The 22,828-nt window shown below is 35.9% G+C and overlaps 1 protein-coding gene across 1 annotated transcript; it reads left to right on the top strand.

The window, feature by feature from the left end:
- Nucleotides 1-18,960: 18,960 nt before the first annotated feature.
- Nucleotides 18,961-22,828, top strand: LOC131652302 (leucine-rich repeat receptor-like serine/threonine-protein kinase BAM1). The gene is made up of 2 exons (XM_058922127.1): nt 18,961-21,814; nt 22,162-22,828. The coding sequence occupies exons 1-2, from the start codon at nt 19,228-19,230 to the stop codon at nt 22,611-22,613; spliced, it is 3,039 nt and encodes a 1,012-aa protein (XP_058778110.1). The 5' UTR covers nt 18,961-19,227; the 3' UTR covers nt 22,614-22,828.

The following is a 22,828-nucleotide window of genomic DNA, read 5'->3' as shown; positions in this document are numbered from 1 at the left end:
AATGGGGTACAAACAAATTTAGACTAAAACAATTTTTTTTCAAAGAACAAAAAATCTATTAAACATCACAAATTAACTTCAATATGGTTTAGTTTAAACATTCTTCAAATATTATTGAAGATTATGCATGTGGGAAATAGGAAATGCCTAAGACATTTTTTATGGCATGACAATTAGTTAGATTATAAAATCAAAGACTTCAGTGTCATTCCAAATCAACTTGAGTAATTGGAAACTACTACTACTCAAGATCTAATTCAATATGGTATTTGGAACATTTCTAACAATCTAACCACTTTTGCACCATAGATAACAAATGATATTCTCTCTCCCCCCTCTCTCTCTCTCTATCACACACACATACACACACACACTGTAGTTCCTTTTGATTGCCTTATTAGGTAAAACTACATAAGTGGAAGATGTATTTTGTGTAGAGGCAAAATGTAGTACAATATTTTCCAGCATGTATGTGCAGCATCTTACCTCGGTCAACGGGCCAAATTTGCGAGTGAATCAGTGTGCATTGATGTTTGATTCCTGAAAGATTTGTTAATGTATATTTTAGAAAATATTATTCAGTAAGATGTGCTAAAATATTTTATTAATCCTTATGCTTAAAGAAGATTTAATTAGATATGGATTAATTAAAAAGATTTGGAGATAAGAAGATTTGAATGGATTTGCTTTGAAGAAAATATTTAATTGGATATGCTTTTAAGATAGATTTGGTTCAGTTTTATCCAATATTATGCTAAAGATTTAATAAAACAAGTATTTCATGAATAGATTTAATGAGATTTGTTTTAACTACAAGATATGGTTTTGCAATTAAAGAGAAGATCTTCAATCTAAGATTTAGAAGTGTGGTTCAGTTTTAGCAAGAAATTTATCCTGAATCACTTACTTGAGAAGTTGGAATTGTGATTTATATCAAGTAAATATTTTATTTGATTTGTTCAAGATTCGGAATTCTATCACAAGGACATATGTCAAACCAAATGTTCCAGCATGTGTGTAACCTCTAGCTTCTAACAACAGGCTATAATGAATGTTATTCTGAACGTAATTTCTAGTTGGATTTCAATCAAATTTGTTGTATATTTGTTGTTATCTTTTAGCAATGCATTTATGTAGATTTGTTTGATTAGATTGGACACGATCAAATCATTTTAAATGGAGATTTAAATTTATATCAAATCAAATATTTTTGGAGGTTGTTAGAAACAAATCAAAACAGAATCTCCTATATTTCTGAACGAGATCAAAGTTGCTTATGCCCATTGGAAAAAGCCTAGAAGAAACATTGTTATTTAAGAAGACTCAAACCTATCATTTGGTGTATGCATGTGTCATACCCCAAAATTTTCCTTCCTCTTCAATGGCTCAAGGTTCAAGGGTTTATTCAAGTCACTCTCTCCTAATCAAAGATCTCCAAAACTAGGGTTTTCATTTTATCAAAGTATTGTGAATATTCAAGGCCTCAAATGGATCTCAAGATGTCTCATATGTCTCAATGTATCTCCATGACAATTATTAAGCTTTAATCCCAAGGAATTCCCACTCAATGGCTCGGATGACCAATAACCGACTGTGTTGACCTAAAAGTCAACTATAGTCAAAATACAGTCAAACTCCAAGATTTTTGGTCAACATCAAGTATGTGAGGTCATATCCATCATTTGATCAAAGGTTGATCATGACCCATTAATAAGAAACTCAGAGATGAACAAATGCAAAGGTTCAAATTAGGGTTTTTCATAGGAAAAGTCAACTCAACTTTGACTGGCCATAACTTCTACATGGAGTATCAGAAATTCCTCACTCAAAGCCTATTTTGAAGGAAATTTGATTCTCTACAACTTTGTCTCTCACAAGCCAAAGCCAGAAATGCTTCATTCAAGAGATATGGTCCAATACATTATAGGTCTTCCAGAAAGTCAACAAAAATACCTTTTGGGTCAAAGCTCATAACTCGAGCATGGAAGCTTCAGTCGAGGTGAAACCAAAAAGGTCATTTAGAGGATTCTTTGAGCTTTCTAAAAAGTCCTAGAATGCATTCATATGATTAAAATTGAAGAAGATACAAAGCTTAGAAGTTGGTCGATTTTGGAGAAGTACATATAAACCTAACTAAGTGATTTTAGGTTTCCTTGACCAATGGGCCTAAGATGTAGATTTCAAACTTAACCATGGGCCTTATAATGATTTTTAAAATAATTATTTTATTATTATGATATTTATTTTTATTTATTTGGATTTTAATTCAATAAGTATTAATAATTCATATAAAATATAAAATAACTTGTTTAAAATCAAAGATTGATTTTCCAATCAAAGAAAATCAATCAATATGGCAAATATATAGTACAAATTCGTGGGCATGAAGATTGGTAAGGGAAGATTAGATTTAGGCCAATTTTGGAAAGTTTCAAGGTGGATTTTCAATCAAATTTCAACATCTTGATTCAAGAAGATTTTGGCTCAGAATTATTAACCTAAATCAATCTCCTATATAAACATACAAAGGCTAGACATTAGGGGAGGTTTTTGGGAACGAATTTTGCAGCCAAGGAACACTAACAAACTTCAAAAGATTCAAGAGAACTCAAATTCGGTTTGGAGGATACAGAGGTTTTCAAGACAAGTTAAAGATTGAAACACATTCCTGAGACTGCTCCGAAGCTATTTCAATCGCCGTCATCAATTAGAACATCCAGAATCGCTCTCTGTAGCTCATGGTTTGCGCCCTTTGAAATTGAATTCGAATTCAATGTTTTGCGCGTCATACTCACAATTTGTTTGCATATTTATGTTTGTCACAATGCCATGAACGTTTCTGGGCACTTTAATTGTTGTTTTATCGCTGTTACAGAGAGATGCCATGTTTAGGGTTTTCGGCCTCCATATTAGGGATTGTTTTTGCAGGAGAAATTGGCTCACAAGAATGTTACTAATGAACTCGTCGTGAAGAGTGGAGTTCATCCATGGCCGAGAAATTGATTTTCGTTACATATGCAAGGTTTCATGCTTGTTCGTTTTGTAGTGATGGTCTGCAACCGTGGGTAAAGGGTGTTTATCTAAAACGATAATCCCAGGGGAGAAGATGATGACGTGGCGTGGTACGGCTGGCTGGTTTGAATTGCACGTGCGCTTTTCCATAAGATACCATTGATGTCGTACATTATCAATTGGACGCGAATGTTAAACAAATAACGCATGTGGTTCGAGTGGCAAGAGGAATATGTGAGGCAAGGAGCATGTGTTCGATCCTTCGCCCAGACAATAAAATTTTATAAAACTTTCAGTTTCCAGATCAGGTACGCCTTGCTTCAAGACGCCACATGGTGCACCCTCGCAGCAGGACCACAGGATCATGCCAGAGCCAGATCTGACGCACACAAGGCTAAGGCTCCACCATGTACTCTCCAAGAGCAGCAGCACATGATTGGTGCCAGGTTTCTATACACTACTTATTTATTTATTTTGATATTTAGATTTAAATATTAAATAATAGTGTTTAATTGAATTAATTTATTTTAATTAAGATTAAAATATAATTTGTCAATTAGGATTAGGCTTTAGGATTATAATATTTTTCCGACTATTTAGATTACTCGATTATTCAATTTAATTAATTTAATTAATTTAATCAATATTAATTGGTAAATCGCAAAAAAAAACCCTAGATAGGATCCGAATATTAGGGTTTGTCCAATCCCACTGACCATTTGGCCAAAGTGCTAGGAAATTAATTTATTATTCACTTTGATTATATCGATTGATCGCGGTGGGTAATAATCATTTAGTTATCAATTAAAATATAATTCAAATAAACTTATTTTTGCTAAATGGTTTTAACCAAAGCTATTGGTTACGATGATTAGCATTTTCCCCTTCATCCAAATTCGTTATTATTTGTAATCGAATCTATCGATTATGAGGGGTAACGATAATTAAAATACGCACATTTGCTATTCGCGATAATCAATCTATCGATTATAGTGGTTAGCAATCCTCCCTTTAATCCGTTAGCCATGGTAATCAAATCTATTGATTATTGCAACTAACGGTAACAAACTAAAAATCAGGGTTGTACGCCCAAATCTTAAAACACACTAAACCACGATACTACGGATTTTCATCTTTTCAAAACAATTTCAAAACAATTTCAAAACAAATTCAAAATACATTCAATTCTAATTCTAAGGCGTACAACCCTGTGCCCGAACTACGTTGACTCTGATTCTCCCTAAGGAGATACGTAGGCACTTGGATAACCAAGGCGAGTCCCCCTCCCTCAAAACTCTAATCATGTCAACATAATTAGCCCTATTACTTTCTGCCATCTTTCTTTATAAACCTTACAAACCTTTATCTTTGAATGTTAGCCTTTAGGAAAGGGTTTTGGGTGCCTAACACCTTCCCTTAACCCGAATATAGTATCTTACCCTGATCTCTTAACTGCATAGGTTTCCTATTCGCCTTGGTAGAATAGGTGGCGACTCTAAGTTATAAATTTTTAGGCAGGTTGCTACAGCATGTATTGAATATTTGTGTGTTAGGGTTTATACTTTGAGTTGTTGTTTTTGTTTTTGTTAGTGCACCACTCTAGCGCTTTTAATCATATATTAAGGCATAGAGTTTCGTTTGTTAATTTAGTTGTAATTCAACATTCAATATTCTGTTTATTGATTTGATAACTTGGGAATAGTGATTGAGTGAAAGTGATGGGAGTTATCATATTTAGGGGGAATCGTAAATAAAAAGTCACTAGGATTAAGAAGATGCATTGAACAACATGAGGTTGTTGCTCCTATGAAACTAATTGTACTAATTCAAAATAGTGGATTTCCTTTCTTGAGTTGGAAGCCCCCCTAAACATATGTAAGGTTGCACCAAAATGGATTAATAATTATTTGTGTTCTTCATTGCTTTAATTGTTATTTGATAACTATCTTGCAAACAGTTTTTTTGGAATACAATGTCCCAAACACTTTGTCTGACATCTGTCCCCATAATATGTCATATGTCATAAAGAAGTTGTACATATTGTCCTAAGCATCTAGTCCAACATTTGTCCTCCTAAGATTATAATTTCAATTGGCATCAAAGCAGGCATCCTATTCTATTTGGGTGTGTTCCAGGGTTCTTATTATGTTCAAGATGGAGAATTTCAATGAAAGGGGAGCATTTCATCAACCAAAGATTATTTATGGTATTAAGAATCCTCCAAAGATTAGAGTTGGAGACAATTATGAAAAATGTGAAGACCAAGTAGATTACGATAAGTAAATCCCAGGCTTGCTAAGATCTTTAATAAAGTCATGAGAAAAATGGACAAGAGATATAGGAAAAATGTATCTACCAATGTCAAGGACAATCAACATCACAACTTCAATAAGTGTAATTTTCAGCATAAAGGAAAAGATGGTGAAAGGCAAAATCTCAACTGAATGTAACGTCTTAAATGGAAATAGTTTTGACATATTCAAGCTTAATGCTTAAGTTTTCCACATAAACAAAGAAGAATCTACAATGTTACTAATGATGAAGAAGGTGAATCTAATCAAGCAAACAATGTTGCGACCTTCTAAGACATGAAAGATATTGTACATTTTGGTGAACCTTCAAATTCAAAGCATATGTGTATTACTTCTATTGAGAAAATAGATTGCAGAATGTCAGGCAACATGTCTCAACATCTGGTCAAATATGATTACCAGTTGTTACACCCTAAAATTTTCCCTCTCCATCAGTACATAATTCCCGGTTATGGTAGACGTTTATTTCGTCAGTAAAAAAATTATAAAAAAAAAGAGTTTCCGTTGTTTCGAGACAGTTCAGATCAGAAGTCTGCTCTTACGGTACAAGTGAAAAATTCGCAACTCCCGACTAGAAGGTAAATTCTCTACAAGTGCAAAATTCTCTACATCTTTCGTGTTCACCCTGGAGGCCAATTCATCAAGGAAAGTTGTGGGAATTAATTGTTCCTGATATTCAGATTTGTCATCCAACTGCTTTTCGGATATTCAAAAATGTGTAACTTCAATCCGCTAAATCAGTTTGATACGATTCTCACGCCAAAAGAATTGTCTTGATGTCTACTACATTTCATGTGTTCGAGTCGATAATTAATTCTTTGAAGAAGATCTCTGAATTTGCAATTAACCGGGAGTTATACAGTGAAAATGGTGTGTTGAACCGCTGTCTTTTGGATCTTCAAAATCATAACTTTTGACTGGTGAATCGTTTTTGACCCGTTCTTTTTGTAAAAAATTCTGTCTTGACGTCCTCTTTAGTTCATCTGTTCGATGCGAGAGCAAATTCCTCACCAAAAATTCCAGAAACTGCAAAAGTGTTGAGAATTAATTGCCGAAATGGAGTTTTGGACACTATGCTTCAAGATTTAATAATTCATAATTTCCTCAATTTTTATCAGATCGGGACAATTTCGGTGGGAAAATTTCACAAATTTTGTTGGCTACAAGTTCTCTTCAAACCCCGAGTTCAGATTTTGATCAGAAGATCGAGTTTCATCACATTCTTTAAGAGGCACGCATGAAAATTCTGCATTCGCAAGTTTTCGTCTTAGATGACCAGATGATTCTCGCCATTCAAACACGCATAACTTTTTCACCATTTATCAGATTGAGTCCATTTCGGCGGCATCGGTTTACAAATTTTGTCAACTTCGATTTTATCGTTGGGCTCGAGTCTGAATTTTGCACCAAAATATGTTTCCTTATAATCGGTGCTTAAAAAGGCGTTTTGGCGTAATTTTTGAAATTCGAAATCAGGAGCACTATATATTTCATTTTTAGATTTTCCCTCTTATTCACACTCATAACCTACAAACACTTTTTCAATTCTCTATCTCCCTCTTAAAGATCAAACCATACTTTCTCACCAAGAACAACAACTTCATTAAGTTCTTCAAGAACTCCAGAACACCAAAAATCAAAAGTAAATAAAACTTCAAATCTCTCTCTCTCTCTCTCTCTCTCTCTCTCTCTTATCCGACCGCCGCCCCTCAACTGACTAGACCACCATCGCGCGAAGCGCGCACCGCCTCCCTCTGTGCCGTGATCGCATTTCTGCCTTTCTCCATCCGTAGCTCTTCTCTGATCGATGCTCTCTTCGCGGATCTTTCCTTATTTGTCCTATTTTTAGCACTTTTTATAACTTAGGGAACAAGTCAATCTTATTAAATTAGTTTGATTTGATTTTTTATTAGAATTAAAACAAATTGATTTTTGGGCTTTGATTTGGTCCATAGTTTTACTATAATTATTTTTCTTCTAACCTAATTCATGATGATAAATAGGACTAACAATTCTAACCCTTACTTCGACTCTCTCTCTCTTCTCACAAACACAAAAAATATTTTCTCTTACTTCTCCTTCTTCAGGGTTGCAATTCCGGTTGCAGCACAGTAATAAATTTTCCAGCCTATCAGTCGAATTCTGAAACTACTGTTTCGATTTGCTCCGAATTTTTTCCAAAAGTTCAGAAAAAAATCATATAACAATACTCCTCAAAATCGCAAATTCCTCTTTTTTTCTATTTTATTTGATTTAATTTCTATTTTCATATTTTCAAAAAAATCTAAAAAAAAATTGTAGTTTCGTGTTCTTATTTTATTTGATTTATAATCAGGTTTTTATATTTTTTTGATTTTATTTTAATCACTTTTCTATTTTTCCATTTGTTTTCTTAACCGTAACATTGCGTTGGTTTATGAACAGGTTTTCTATGGATTAACCAAATGGATGATACCCCAATTGTTTTTTGGCCAAAAACCTTTTGGTATTTGGCCAAATCAAGGTTATTCGTAATTTTGTCCATAATTTAATTTACTAAACCCCAATTCTTTTCTTGTGTTATTATTATTACTATTACTAATATTCTTATTCTTATTCTTATTTTATTTTTGCAGGTACCTCCTTTGGCCAAAGGGGAGCAGGTGTCAATTCTTCTTTACACTTATTTGTTTGCTTCATTGCCCTTGAAAACCTTGGTAAATTTTTTTTAACCATTAACCCTAAAATATATGTAATAGGTAGATGTTGTCCATTTTAATGAATTAGGATTAGGATTTTATCACATTCTTTATTGTTAGGCTAATAATTATTTTTAGGCTAATTAATTATTTTTAGGCTAATTAATTATTTTTAGGCTAATTAATTTATTTTTAGGCTAATAATTATTTTAGTCTTAACTAATTAATTTTAGGTTTATTTAAAATTAATCCTTAATTTTTATTTTTAGGTTTATTTTATTAATCTTTAAGATTTAGGATTCATCACCATAAAAATCTCTAACCCTATTTTTTCTTTCAACGCGATTCTCTCCTCATCTCTAATTCTAGTGTATGTCGCATGCCTTTAATTTGTTCGTTTATTTATTTTCTGTCATTTAAATTCTAGAAAATGTGTATAGGTCGCAATAAGTTTTCTTGTAATAGTTGTAAGTTTTATTTTCTGCCTTTATTTTTCTGCCATACAGGTGTTTATTGTAATAGCGTAGGACATTTAATTCTATTTTAATTTCTGTTTTATTTTCTGGTGTGGTTAGTAATCCTAGGGAGTGCAAGCCTTGTTAAAATGAATTAGACCACTTATTTACAATATAAATATTTGAACTTAACCACATGATTGTGCCACACACACACCCTTAGGGTAACCCTTCTTGTTGCTTGTTGCCTGTTTCCTTTCAATTACGATTCTAAAATAGTCAAGTCCCTCGATTCCGAGGATACCTAAAGCAAGTGCTACCTTAATACATTGAAATCATCATAAGACTTTTGTCCCTCGATGTTGCCTCGAAAATAAGATGATTGTCCCATTGCTAAGGTATCCTCGCCTGCTGCCTAAAAAATATGAATGACTATTCTATCCTTCCCTAAAGACTACCTACCTCTACATGGTAGGGACAATTTTATGGCGAACGATATTTCCTCGATGACCCTTTACATCCAATGAAAGGACTTCCTACCCTCATATGGTATGGATAGTCCTTTCAAACTGAAAAGCTAAAAGAACAATTTTTCTAACTTAGGGTACGTGCTCCTGATTGCTTGCTCTATTCAAATTCAAATTCAAAATTTCAATCTCTTTTTCTCATATTTTCAAATACTTTCAAAACAAGGCTACGCTTATTTACAAGCTAAAGTCCTTAAACAATGTCTTTTCCTATTCAGACACTACACTTCAAATATTTTGAAAACAAAGTGAGCCAAGCAATTAAGAGCCCATGGATAACCATGGATACAAAGGGTGCTTACACCTTCCCTTTGTATAACTTACCCCCCAAACTCAATGTCTTTTAAAAGGTATTTTTCTGTTCTTTTAGCCTTTCCAATTGGATAAAATCAAAGTCGGTGGCGACTCTTGCTTACCGCGACATTTATAAAAGTTAGCTCTCCCACCGTAGTACAGCAGGCATATTGGAAGTCCTCAAAGGAGGATATGTTTTTGTATGTTTACTTTTTGTGCTTGCAATCGGATCCTCGTGCTTTGTCTAGTTCGCGTCGATCGACGCTGATGCTTTATGCTCGAACGCACAAGTGTTTGAGTCCCCTTTTTCGTTATTGCCTGGTGACATGATACCACGGTATAGGCACCTGATATCAGACAACTAGCTTGTTTTCCTCGGTTAATATGACCCCTTGGCTGCTCTCTTTTGTGTGTGGCTATTTTAGCTTGTTTGTCTCGGTTGATATGACCCCTTGGCTAAAGTTTCCGTGTGTCACTACCTTGGCCTGACCACAGTTAGTTATTTGCTTCTCGAGCGATGCTCGATTGTTTGCTTTGCTTTTGTGTGATATTTTCCCCATAGGATTGTTAGGCTTAGCATAGAGTTCCCTTTTGCATGCCAACATTGGTAGAGATTTCTCTTTCGCTTTAGGTTATCTTTTCATGTATATTAAAACACAAACCAACTCTTTCTTTTTCTTTTGCCTCACGGTGCTTAAGAGCATGTTATTTCCTTCCTACATCCCTTGCGTGAGTCTCCAAAGGTCGAGCTGCAGTAGGATGTGAATGTAAATGTTCACCTAAAAAACATAAAACAAACAAAAACTAGTTAGCCGAACTACGGTAACTCTAATTTCTCAAAAAGGGTACGTAGGCATTGGGGTAGGGCCTAAGCGAGCGCAACTATTTATTTTCCCTACATTTTGTATGCATCTTAGTTCTTAGCTTTAGACGTAGACTTTTACACCCATAGATTAGACAACAAGCATGGATCCCATCGAGTATGATGGATGTGAGGGGTGCTAACACCCTTCCCTCGCGTAACCGACTCCCCTACCCGTTTCTCATGGTTCGCGATGAATTTTCTTATCCTTTCCCCAAGGTTTATTTTGTGTTTCCTTTCCATCTCTTGGGATAAATACACACGGATGGCGACTTTGTTTCCGCGCCACTTTCGCGTATGTACTTGGATGAAAATCACGGGAGTGACGCCAGTGCATTAATTTTGTCTCCTCCATTCCCTTGTACTATTGTAAGTTGTATGGTAGACAACCACATCATCAACATATGTTTGAGAAGTTTGCAAGGCATCATCAACAAAGTTGGCATGGTAAGCCTAATGTTCTTGTTCATATTGCTTGTACCTCTACAGGGTATTTTCTTGTGAAGATTTTCATTTTGACAATAGATGTAATGGACACTAGATAAAAGAAAGAAACTATGTTACATTTGTGATTGTAATAAGCGAAAGGAATTTGTAAAGATGAAGATGATTGTTGCCACTTTATAGTAGAATGTTGAAGATCATGTTTCAGAAACATCATGGATGACATGGTAGAAATAAAAACTAGGCTTGGGAGTACAAGGAACTTTGTTGCTGAGAAATCTATCATATGTATGTCTGACCTCAAAATTAAATAAGGTAAAATTTATGAGGACTCTTAAGTTGGGAAGCATAAATTGGTGTTCCTCTTATTATATTGAACTTCAGCTATAAGTTAGATGTCAGGAAACATGTACCAGACATTGCACTTCATAACATTTCACATTTTGACAAATATGATCTAGCTGCTGGTGGAAATATACTTGATGTCCCACTCATGTATGGGCCTATAAGAAACTATCATCTCATTCAAAAGTATTATGTTGAGGAGACACAATTGAACAATTTAGGAAATCCAGATATTGATAAATATGTGCCATACATCCTGTCCGACATGTTGGAGACAAAGTCTCAAATTCATAAGGAGAATGATGATGTGACTCTTGAGAATAATTACGTGATCAATAAAGACCATGTCCATGAAGATGTTGAGGTTGATATTGTTATAACCCATGTTGGTGTTGTTAATAACCATAATGAGAAAAGAAAATATGCATCAAAAGGAAAGAGGGATCATGTAGTAGAAGATGTGGAGAAAGATGTTGAGACATTGTGTGAAGATGTGGTAAGTAACGATGAAAGTATATTTTTGGGGTGTGCTGTTAATAGCCAGGTATATAGATTGCTACCAAGGGTACATAATCTATATATGATGTTCAAACTGAAATGACTCCCCATGAAGATGAAGATTTTGATTTCATTGGTCATGATGTTGAGCAAGTTGTTGCTGACAAAATAGGAAACGTCATGCCGTGTGCTGAAGAAGATGGAAATTTTTATGATGGTGAAAGTTTTTCTCCTATTGCCCATCTTTGATCCATCCAATTGGTACCAAGAGTGTCATGTATTTTGAAGTTTAAAATTTATCAGATGGATGTGAGAAGTGTCTTCCTCAATAGGTACTTGAATGTGGAAGTCAATTAGGATGTTAGTAATTATGTAAATGACAAGGATGGTGTCATTAAGAAGGATGACTATGTGGAAGTCAATATAGATGATACTACTGATATCAACAACATAGAGGGTGTCAATGTGGGAGACAATGAGAATTTGATGATAATTAACATTTATTTTGAAGACATTGTGTTGTGTAGGGTGCCAATTAAGATGTTATAGCATTTTGTGTAACAAATGCAATATGAATTTGAGTTAAGCATGGTAGGAGATGTTACCTACTTTCCCGATTTTCAAGTGAAGCAAATGAAGGACTATACATTTGATTCCCAAAATATATATACTGGAAGTAGTTGCACTAAACTGTGGTGGAGTAACCAAATGCTCAAAGATGGTAATGAAGATGTCAACTAGGATGTGCTAGACAATATGCATAACATGTTGGTGATTAAGTTTCCAACTTAGAGAAAGGATGAGCAAGTTGCCCTTGTTAATTATGAATTGAGTAGAAATCTTGTTCAAACAAGTGAATACGAGACACATGATGAAGAATATGTCTTGGACATTGTGTTCACCATAAGGAGAAAAACGGGTGGAAAGAGGATCTGTGTGAATGTTGTTGGTGCTCCCCAAGATAAAGTGTCATTCAATTCTAAAACAAGTGTTCATAAGAGGAAATATGTTTTTCTAAGAAGGGTTAACTGGTAAAAGAGAACTAGGTAAATAAGCTCATGATTATAAAGAGATTATGGAGTTGCTAAAAGCAACTGGGTTAATAAAAATTATAACTAATATTGATCCATGCTATGAAAATCTAGTCAAGGAGTATTGAAAGGTGTATGATAGAGGAAAGTGTGAAGCTTTCACCTTCGATTATTCATTAATTAGGCACAAGCAAGGTTCCCTATATTGACAAGATTATGACCAAGGAAAGAAAAGTTGAGGAGGAAGAAGAAGCTGGAAGTAAGGAAGAAGAGGAACTATAAGTGACAATGAAGAAGAATATTATGTTGAAGCACTTAAGTACAATGAAATTGTGGAGTTTCTTAGTGATGAATGTTGAATATGGTTATCCTAAGTTGATAAAGGAATTTGTGATTAAGAATTATTGTATTCCTCATGAGTTGCTGAATTTTAGTTACAAGTTGTTTGTTGGGGGTTATATTATTGATAAATTTGGTTTTGGTAATAAGCTAAGTCTCCAATTTTAAATAATCTATTGTTGCATTACAAGTTTTATGTTCTAGAAATATATTTTTAGGTGTAATAATGAGATTGGTGCTCCAAGTGTTATTACAATGAGTTACATACTAAATGTTGGTAAACATGTCTCAAACATTATGTCCAACATCTGTGCACATGTTGATGAAACTGATCTGTGTCCAACATTCCTCACTATCCATATGAAGTAATTCACGAACATAATCAGTGGTAAGATTTTGTACCTTCATATGTGACATATTGGTTTGCTTCCCAACCTGACAGTATCCATAACTTTTACCTTTTTTGATTTTGAGATTAAGTATGTCTGCAATATATTCTTCTTCAATAATATTCCTCCTAGTTTTGAGACTTAGGTGCCCAAGCTTCTTGTGCCACAACTTAGCTTCTTCAACTTTACATATTAGAAAGGATTGAGGCGGATTTTTATCAGAAGGAGATCATATGTAGCAGTTGTTAGTATATCTAGAACCCTTCATCAGATGAGTGTGTTGTTTATTTGTAACAATGCATTCTTCATTATTAAACTCAGTTCTTGAATCCTAATAACATAGTTTACCAATGTTGATGAGATTAGCAGTGAAAACATCAACCAATAATGTAACACCCTGGATTTCCGCTTACCCCGCGGGGCTTCCGGCCTACCAAGCATGTCACCAGCTTAATCAATAATCCCCCTAGGTCCGCTTATCGGCTGCCTAGGAAATATTGTTTTTGCCTCCCGCAGGAATCGAACCATGTACCTAGGGGTTAAGTACATATTCATAGCAATTCCTGCTACCAATTGACGACTAGCTCAATTGGTAGCAGGAATTGCTATGAATATGTACTTAACCCCTAGGTACATGGTTCGATTCCTGCGGGAGGCAAAAACAATATTTCCTAGGCAGCCGATAAGCGGACCTAGGGGGGATTATTGATTAAGCTGGTGACATGCTTGGTAGGCCGGAAGCCCCGCGGGGTAAGCGGAAATCCAGGGTGTTACATTAAAAGGCGCCTTTTTAATGTAACACCCTGGATTTCCGCTTACCCCGCGGGGCTTCCGGCCTACCAAGCATGTCACCAGCTTAATCAATAATCCCCCCTAGGTCCGCTTATCGGCTGCCCAGGAAATACTGTTTTTGCCTCCCGCAGGAATCGAACCATGTACCTAGGGGTTAAGTACATATTCATAGCAATTCCTGCTACCAATTGAGCTAGTGGTCAATTGGTAGCAGGAATTGCTATGAATATGTACTTAACCCCTAGGTACATGGTTCGATTCCTGCGGGAGGCAAAAACAATATTTCCTGGGCAGCCGATAAGCGGACCTAGGGGGGATTATTGATTAAGTCGGTAACATGCTCGGTTGGCCGACACGGTTGATGCGTGCAGCGGATATCGGGGTGTTACATTAAAAAGGCGCCTTTTAATGTAACACCCCGATATCCGCTGCACGCATCAACCGTGTCGGCCAACCGAGCATGTTACCGGCTTAATTAATAATCCCCCCTAGGTCCGCTTATCGGCTGCCCAGGAAATATTGTTTTTGCCTCCCGCAGGAATCGAACCATGTACCTAGGGGTTAAGTACATATTCATAGCAATTCCTGCTACCACTTGAGCTACTAGCTCAATTGGTAGCAGGAATTGCTATGAATATGTACTTAACCCCTAGGTACATGGTTCGATTCCTGCGGGAGGCAAAAACAATATTTCCTGGGCAGCCGATAAGCGGACCTAGGGGGGATTATTGATTAAGCCGGTAACATGCTCGGTTGGCCGACACGGTTGATGCGTGCAGCGGATATCGGGGTGTTACAAATAACACATCATCAAGACAAGGAACACTGGGATAGTCCAACTAACCATTTCCATTACCTTTTATTCTAGCACCATGTCCAAAAGCAACATAGTAGTTGGAATATGGTTTGATATTCCTCAAATAGGTTCTTTCATTTGTCACGTATCTTGAGAAAACACTACCAAAGTACCAATCTTTTCTAGATGAAACTCTGATATAGGTGTAAGCAATATTGACTTGAAGCTTAAGCTTGACACACCATAGTGGTTGAGGATGCATATATGACTTTACATTCCACTGAGGATATAATAGTTTTTATGCATATTTTTACCATATAGTATATATAAGAAAGGAAGAATTTGACCACATTGACCATAACAATGACATTACCAAGAAGGTCAAACTGAGGCGTTAATATGTTGTTAGTAATGTGCATTACGTTGTTGCTACATTATACTAGAAATCTTAGTTTCCACTTTATGTGTAAGAAGAACAAAAACAATCTTTATGGCTAATTATCGACAAGTATGTCCAAGTTCTTTCATGTTCTTTGCAGGTTTTACCATACTAAAGATGGAATCGATTTTATTAATTTAGCATGAACACAAATTTAGTCATTCCTTCAAGTTTAAAATTGAGACGCTGAACTTCTTACTTCAACTTAGTAATAGTGAGCATGAGTTGGGCTTTTGTCTTGAAAAAAAGATCCAATTATTTCCTTATGTGTTTCAATCACTTGGGATTATTTAATACACTTTAAATAAAAAGTTTTCTATGCTACAACAAAGGCATAATCAGATAGCTCATATTCATCACTTGCATTCACATCATCATTAGGAACTTTAAGGCTTAGGAGTTTTATATGCTGGAGTTTTTTCTTTCAGAATCTTGTCCTTGACTCTAGAAGCTATAAGTTTTGGGATTCTATTGTTGATTGTCTTTGACGTTTAAAGATACATTGTTCTTAGATCTTCTATCAAGTCTTTTCACGACCTAGCTAAAATTCTTAGCAAATGTAGCAATAGATTCAGTAATATATTCATCAGTGTCATGGGATACTTAGTTTCCTTAATTAGTAGCGTTGGCTTTAAAAGCTACTCCTTTATTATTATTATGAGATTTTTCATCAATGGCCATCTCAAAGTTGAGCAATGAGCCAATTGATTCATCATATTTTGTTGAGGAGACATTTTACGCTCCCTAATGACGGTGACATCATGTCAAACCTCTTTGATAGAGATCTTAAAATATTTTTCATAAGCTTCTCGTCTGACATCTTTTCACATAGAGCAAATGAGTTATTGGCAATGTCACAACGACACACATTGAACTCACCAATAGTTTCATCTTAAAGCATCTTCAAGTTTTCAAATTTAGCGGTGAGGATTTAAGTCTCAACATCCTACCTGTGGAAGTTCATTCATGAGCTACTTCAAGAGTTTCCCATGTCTCATAAACACTAATGCATGTGTTAATGATCCCGAAGATGTTTTTGTCAACTCCATTGTAAACAGTAATAATGATATGAGAATTACCAAGAGAAACTTCATCTTCAACTGATGTCCAGTCCTTTTTAGGTATAGATTTAAAATTATCTTCATCTTTGAATGTAGGAAGAGACGATCCGTTGATGACAACTTTCCAAGTTTTTCTATCCATGGACTAACAAAAGGAAACCATGCGAGCATTACAGTAGTCATAATTAGTACCATAAAGAATCCGTAGATGATTAACATACCCTCCTTCTTTGCTATGGTCCATCTTAAATAGAAAATATTGAATATTGAGAAAAACACAAGAAAGAGGGGTTTGAATTGGGTTTTCTAAAACCTTTTTCTTCTAGAAAAACTATTCACCAAAATCAATGAGATAGATAAGAAATGAAAGAAGATTGACATGTTTGGTTTATACAAGTTCACCTAAGAGAAGGTTAATCTTGTCCACCCGCCAAGGTGATTCCGCCTTAGAAAATGACTTAATCCACTAATCTTGAAATTACAAACAACCTTTAAGAGTATAGAAAGACACCTTAGCCCTTTCAAGTATTCAGACTAACAACCTAGTCACTTGAGGAAAACAAATCTCAATAGATTTACAATAGAAAAGTGTTTACAACAAATGTTTCTTAATAAGCATAATGAAACAAAGTTGAAGAACAAAAGTTAACACAACTAACGAGAAACAACTCTTGTGTTATAGAGATTCTTAAAAATAGACTTCTTACAAAGGAGTGTTTAAAATAATATCTCTCAAATTTTTTTCTTTCTCTTTTCTTTCACGTTGAAGATATGTAGTAGTTTGAAATACATTTGAATAACTTTAGCAGCTTCACAGTAAACTCGCAACATTCTTCAATGGTGAGTTTCTCTATATATAGTCTCAGGAAGAAGACAGTTGAGAATGACAAGACGTCGCTTTCCTTGCCAGCCGACAGAACAGTTCAAATGTGACCGTGAGAGACAAAGAGCACACAAAAATTAGGGCCGCACACACGTCCTTGCAGTAGTGGAGAAGGTAGTATACTATTGTACCATTAAGCTTCTAGCGCAAGTATCTGATATTTCCTTTAAAAATATACTTCTGATCTGAAGTAATGAGAGCATGGAAGAGATCAAGTAACGTGAACATCCCAAGAGAATTTGAGTCTTCAGAGTCAGAACATAGTCTTCATAGTTGAACGCAATAGCTTATCCAAATGACATTTTGATTTCTGAGTTGGAAGCAAAAGCTTATCTGAGCTTTGAAATATTGACTTCTGATCTGAAAGAGTAACTTATCTTAGAAACACTTGAAAATCCTTTTCTAACGAACATTCAACATTCTTCAAAACTGCTAATGTTACTTCAAAAATGGATGAATAGTTCTTCTGAGGTGTGTCGATGCTGATTCTGATGATCTTTTAGATAGCAATCCATAATCAACCAAAATAATGAATCTGCACATTCAAAAAACTATTAGAGTACAAAATTGTTACATATAAAATATATGTATTGTTATCATCAAAACTAAAGATTGAGTGTAAAACCAAATCTTTTTCTTACAAAGATTAGATACAATGGAACACACGTAACTAGAATATGGTGTCTACTTTTATGCCAATTGAAATCCTACTTGATCATAACATAATGTCACATATAATATTTTTTTTAGAAGCAAGAATCCATTAATAAAGGGAATCGAAGTTCTCCATAAAGCTACAAAAACCGAGCACGAACTAGAGAAGAAAAATTACACGCCAATTGGAAGTTACGATAAGTAAAACAAAGGGTTTTTACTAAATTCATAAAAATTACAATTGAGTTGCCTAATTTTTCCTATATAAGCCCATCTCCAAATCAACGCCTTGATTCCCCACACGATATCCGATATGTTCCAAGTATCTCCTCGAAACACTATCCCATTTCTAGTCAACCAAATAAACCAACATGAAGCCAACTACACCACACCCTCCTTACCTCTCCTAACTTTCGAAAGTTTGCAAAACAACGACCACTTCAAGAAGCTTTCTTTAAAATTCTCCGCTTTATAATCGTTCATTCCTATCCAAGCGGCTACATCTTTCCAAACCAAATCCACAACGTGGCAAAGCAAGATGGAGTGAAGCGATGTTTCCCCATTCCGACAAGATGGTCTGATTTAATTGATGAATAACTAAACATATTATATATGGACTTATCTGAATCATCAATCTCATATGAGTATGGTATCTAATAAAATTTGATAGATACTTAAGTGTTTATTTTAGAAAAACTATAAAATGATCCTACTAAGATATGAAACTCACTTAAGATACATCTCTAGTACGCTTTAGAGATCAAAATCCCTATTTAATGATAAAAACCAAAACCAAAACCTTCCACTAACTTCGTTAAACTAGTGTTTAAGCAACATGAAATTACATCAAAATGGTTTAACATAAAACAAACGTACATTAAACACACAAACAAAAAATAGTAAAGTTCCACTATCATCTAGCTTCAATTATCTATTAGCAACAAATCACAAAAAAGAGAGAGAAAAAAAAAACATTTGGTAGTAATGGGTAATCCAATTATTCACCAACTCATCCCTCAAAAATCAAAACGACAGCAAGTCCATTCAAATGATTGGTCCAATTCTTCTTTTTCTTTTCTTTTCTATTTTCTTCCCTACTTCTTTTCCAACTAATAGAGTAAAAAGCAAAAAGTTCAAATCATATCATAAAAATTCCCTCTATTCTAAGGAGACATTGTCCAAAATTTTCAACCATAAAGTTATAGAAAAAGAAAAAAGAAAAACTCACTTTCTTAATTCTAACTAAAGTTTCATTCCTCAATCTTAACCTTAACCTCAACCTCAGTGATTGGTTCTTCTTCTCTTCCTTCCTAACCTCAACCAACACAAACACACTCATTGTGTGTTCTTTTCTTTCATATAGTTCTTAGTTTATCTCTTTCTTTCTTCACTCATTTTTCTTCCATTACTCAAAAAATGCGTTTCTTTCTTCTCTTTTTCTTTCTCTTCCATTTCCGTTTTCAGAATGTTCTCTCAGCTCCAGTATCCGAATACCGAGCACTTCTTTCTCTCCGTGAAGAAATTACCGATTCTACCCCTCCCGTTCTCTCTTCATGGAACATCTCAACCACTCACTGTATCTGGTTAGGTGTCACATGCGACGCACGCCGCCACGTCACCGCTCTTAACCTCACCGGACTCAACCTCTCCGGCAAACTCTCCGATAACCTCGCTCATCTTCCGTTTCTCTCTAACCTCTCCTTAGCTGATAACCAATTCTCCGGCCCCATCCCTCCGTCGCTCTCCGCCGTAACCGGTCTCCGGCTACTTAACCTCTCAAACAATGTCCTCAATGGAACTTTCCCGACCGAGCTTTCTCAGCTCAAGAGCCTCGAGATTCTTGACCTCTACAACAACAACATGACCGGAACACTTCCTCTTGCTGTCACCGAGTTGCCGAATCTCCGTCATTTGCATCTCGGAGGTAACTACTTTTCCGGCCAGATCCCGCCGGAGTATGGACTATGGCAAAACTTAGAGTATTTAGCTGTTTCCGGTAATGAACTTGCCGGAACTATCCCGCCGGAGATCGGAAACTTAACCAGTCTCCGTGAGCTTTACATCGGGTATTTCAATACCTACACCGGTGGCATTCCTCCCGAGATTGGAAACTTAACGGAGCTTATCCGTCTCGACGCTGCTTACTGTGGCTTATCCGGCGAGATACCGCCGGAGATGGGGAAGCTTCAGAACCTAGACACACTGTTTCTTCAGGTGAATGCACTTTCAGGTTCTCTCACATGGGAGCTTGGAAATTTGAAAAGCTTGAAATCCATGGATTTGTCTAACAATATGTTAACCGGTGAGATTCCGACGAGTTTCAGTGAACTGAAGAATCTCACGCTGCTTAACCTTTTTAGAAACAAGCTGCACGGAGCTATACCGGAGTTTGTTGGAGATATGCCGGCGTTGGAGGTTGTTCAGTTGTGGGAGAATAACTTCACCGGTAACATTCCGATGAGTTTGGGAAGAAACGGAAGATTAACTCTTCTGGATCTTTCTTCAAACAAGTTAACTGGTACACTTCCTCCTTACCTGTGTTCTGGGAATCATCTTCAGACACTGATAACTCTTGGGAATTTTCTGTTTGGTCCAATACCTGAATCTCTTGGTAGTTGTGAGTCATTGAATAGGATTCGAATGGGTGATAATTTTCTGAATGGTTCGATTCCTAAGGGTCTTTTCGGACTTCCGAAACTGACTCAGGTTGAGCTTCAGGATAATTATCTATCTGGAAATTTTCCTGAGACTCATTCTGTTTCTGATAATCTCGGTCAGATTACTCTCTCGAATAATCAGCTTTCGGGTCCATTGCCTCCTTCTATTGGTGATTTTTCCAGCATGCAGAAGCTGCTTCTTGATGGTAACATGTTTAATGGTAAGATTCCATCACAGATTGGAAGGTTGCAACAGCTTTCAAAGATTGATTTTAGTCATAACAAGTTTTCTGGTCCTATTGCACCTGAGATTAGTCAATGCAAGCTTTTAACTTTTGTCGATCTTAGTCGTAATGAGTTATCGGGGGTTATTCCAAATGAGATTACTGGTATGAGGATATTGAATTACTTGAATATATCGAGAAATCATTTAGTTGGGAGTATTCCTGGTTCTATAGCTTCAATGCAAAGCTTAACTTCTGTTGATTTTTCGTATAACAATCTATCTGGTTTGGTTCCGGGTACCGGTCAATTCAGTTACTTTAACTACACGTCTTTCTTGGGAAATCCTAATCTCTGTGGCCCTTATTTGGGTGCTTGTAAAGATGGTGTTGTAAATGGTGCTAATCAACCTCATCATGATAAGGGTCATATTTCTTCTACTGTGAAGCTGCTGCTTGTTATTGGGTTGCTTGCATGCTCCATTGTGTTTGCTATTGCAGCGATATTCAAGGCGCGGTCTTTGAAAAAGGCTAGCGAGGCTCGTGCGTGGAAATTGACCTCATTTCAACGTTTGGAGTTCACTGCTGATGATGTTTTGGTTTCCTTGAAGGAGGATAATATCATAGGAAAAGGAGGTGCTGGCATTGTTTACAAAGGGACAATGCCGAATGGGGAACTTGTTGCTGTTAAAAGGCTTCCTGTTATGAGCAGAGGTTCGTCTCATGATCATGGATTCAATGCTGAGATTCAGACGTTGGGGAGAATCCGACATAGACACATTGTTAGGCTGTTGGGTTTCTGTTCAAGCCAGGAGACAAATCTTTTGGTTTACGAGTACATGCCTAATGGAAGTTTAGGTGAAGTTCTTCATGGAAAGAAAGGGGGTCATTTGTATTGGGATACCAGGTATAAAATTGCTGTGGAGGCTGCAAAGGGACTTTGCTATTTACACCATGATTGTTCTCCGCTTATCGTACATCGAGATGTGAAATCAAACAACATACTTCTTGATTCTAATTATGAAGCTCATGTTGCTGATTTTGGGCTGGCCAAGTTCCTGCAAGATTCTGGAACATCCGAATGCATGTCGGCTATCGCTGGTTCATATGGATACATAGCTCCAGGTATTGTTCAAGCTCAACTTAATTGATGAATTATACATTGAATTTACTTTTCCAAAATCATAATTGTACATTTAATCACTGCTCATAATTTTTTGACTAATTGACCAAACATATGGTTTAGGTGTGTAGACTGTAACTTTTGACTATTTGATCAAACATAAATGGTAGGTAGCATTGCATTATTTGATTTTGTTTCATAGCCCCCACCATTGATGGTTGGCAAAATGTCTAGTCTATTGCTTTTTCATATGCTTTGTTTTGCACATGGCTTCTTATTAACATTAACATGGTTGCTATATTTGAGTTTGATAGTATGATGTATTTATGAGTTTGATATTTGATTGCAGAGTACGCGTACACATTGAAAGTTGACGAGAAAAGCGATGTCTACAGCTTCGGTGTTGTTCTTTTAGAGCTCGTAACCGGAAGGAAACCAGTAGGAGAATTCGGCGACGGTGTGGACATTGTGCAATGGGTGAGAAAAATGACAGACTCCAACAAAGAAGGAGTTCTAAAAGTCCTAGATCCTAGACTTTCATCGGTTCCACTTCATGAGGTCATGCATGTTTTCTATGTAGCCATTCTGTGTGTTGAAGAACAAGCAGTAGAAAGACCAACTATGCGCGAAGTTGTTCAAATTCTGACCGAGCTTCCAAAGTCACCCGAGTCTAAACTAGGAGACTCAACAATTACAGAATCCTCTTTGTCACCATCAAATACTCTAGAATCTCCGATTTCATCTTCTAAAGATCGTCAACATCCTCCTCAATCTCCACCGCCCGATCTCTTAAGCATTTGAAGTCGCGTATTGGTTTAGTTCGGGGTGTTTTCTACTTAAAATGCATTTATTTTCCATGTTTTTATTTGGGGTTGGGGTTCTAACTTTAAGGTTAATTAATGTTTGGATTTTTCAAAAGGGTTTTGTACAGTTGGATTGGTTGTAGGGAAATGGGGTGTTTTTTCTTATTATGAAGTCGTTATCTACATCTAGCACTGCTTTTAATTATTGTATCA

This window comes from Vicia villosa, linkage group LG2 (assembly GCF_029867415.1).
Source record: "Vicia villosa cultivar HV-30 ecotype Madison, WI linkage group LG2, Vvil1.0, whole genome shotgun sequence".
Lineage (NCBI taxonomy): Eukaryota > Viridiplantae > Streptophyta > Magnoliopsida > Fabales > Fabaceae > Vicia > Vicia villosa.
Note: the sequence above shows the minus strand (reverse complement) of the source record. Positions and strands in the feature narration are given on the sequence as shown.

Bases quoted from the DNA above. Each gene is read 5' to 3' on its own strand.
- LOC131652302 (XM_058922127.1), top strand. From the start codon at position 19,228: ATGCGTTTCTTTCTTCTCTTTTTCTTTCTCTTCCATTTCCGTTTTCAG. The intron at 21,815-22,161 runs GTATTGTTCAAG...ATTTGATTGCAG, and splicing joins ATATGGATACATAGCTCCAG to AGTACGCGTACACATTGAAA.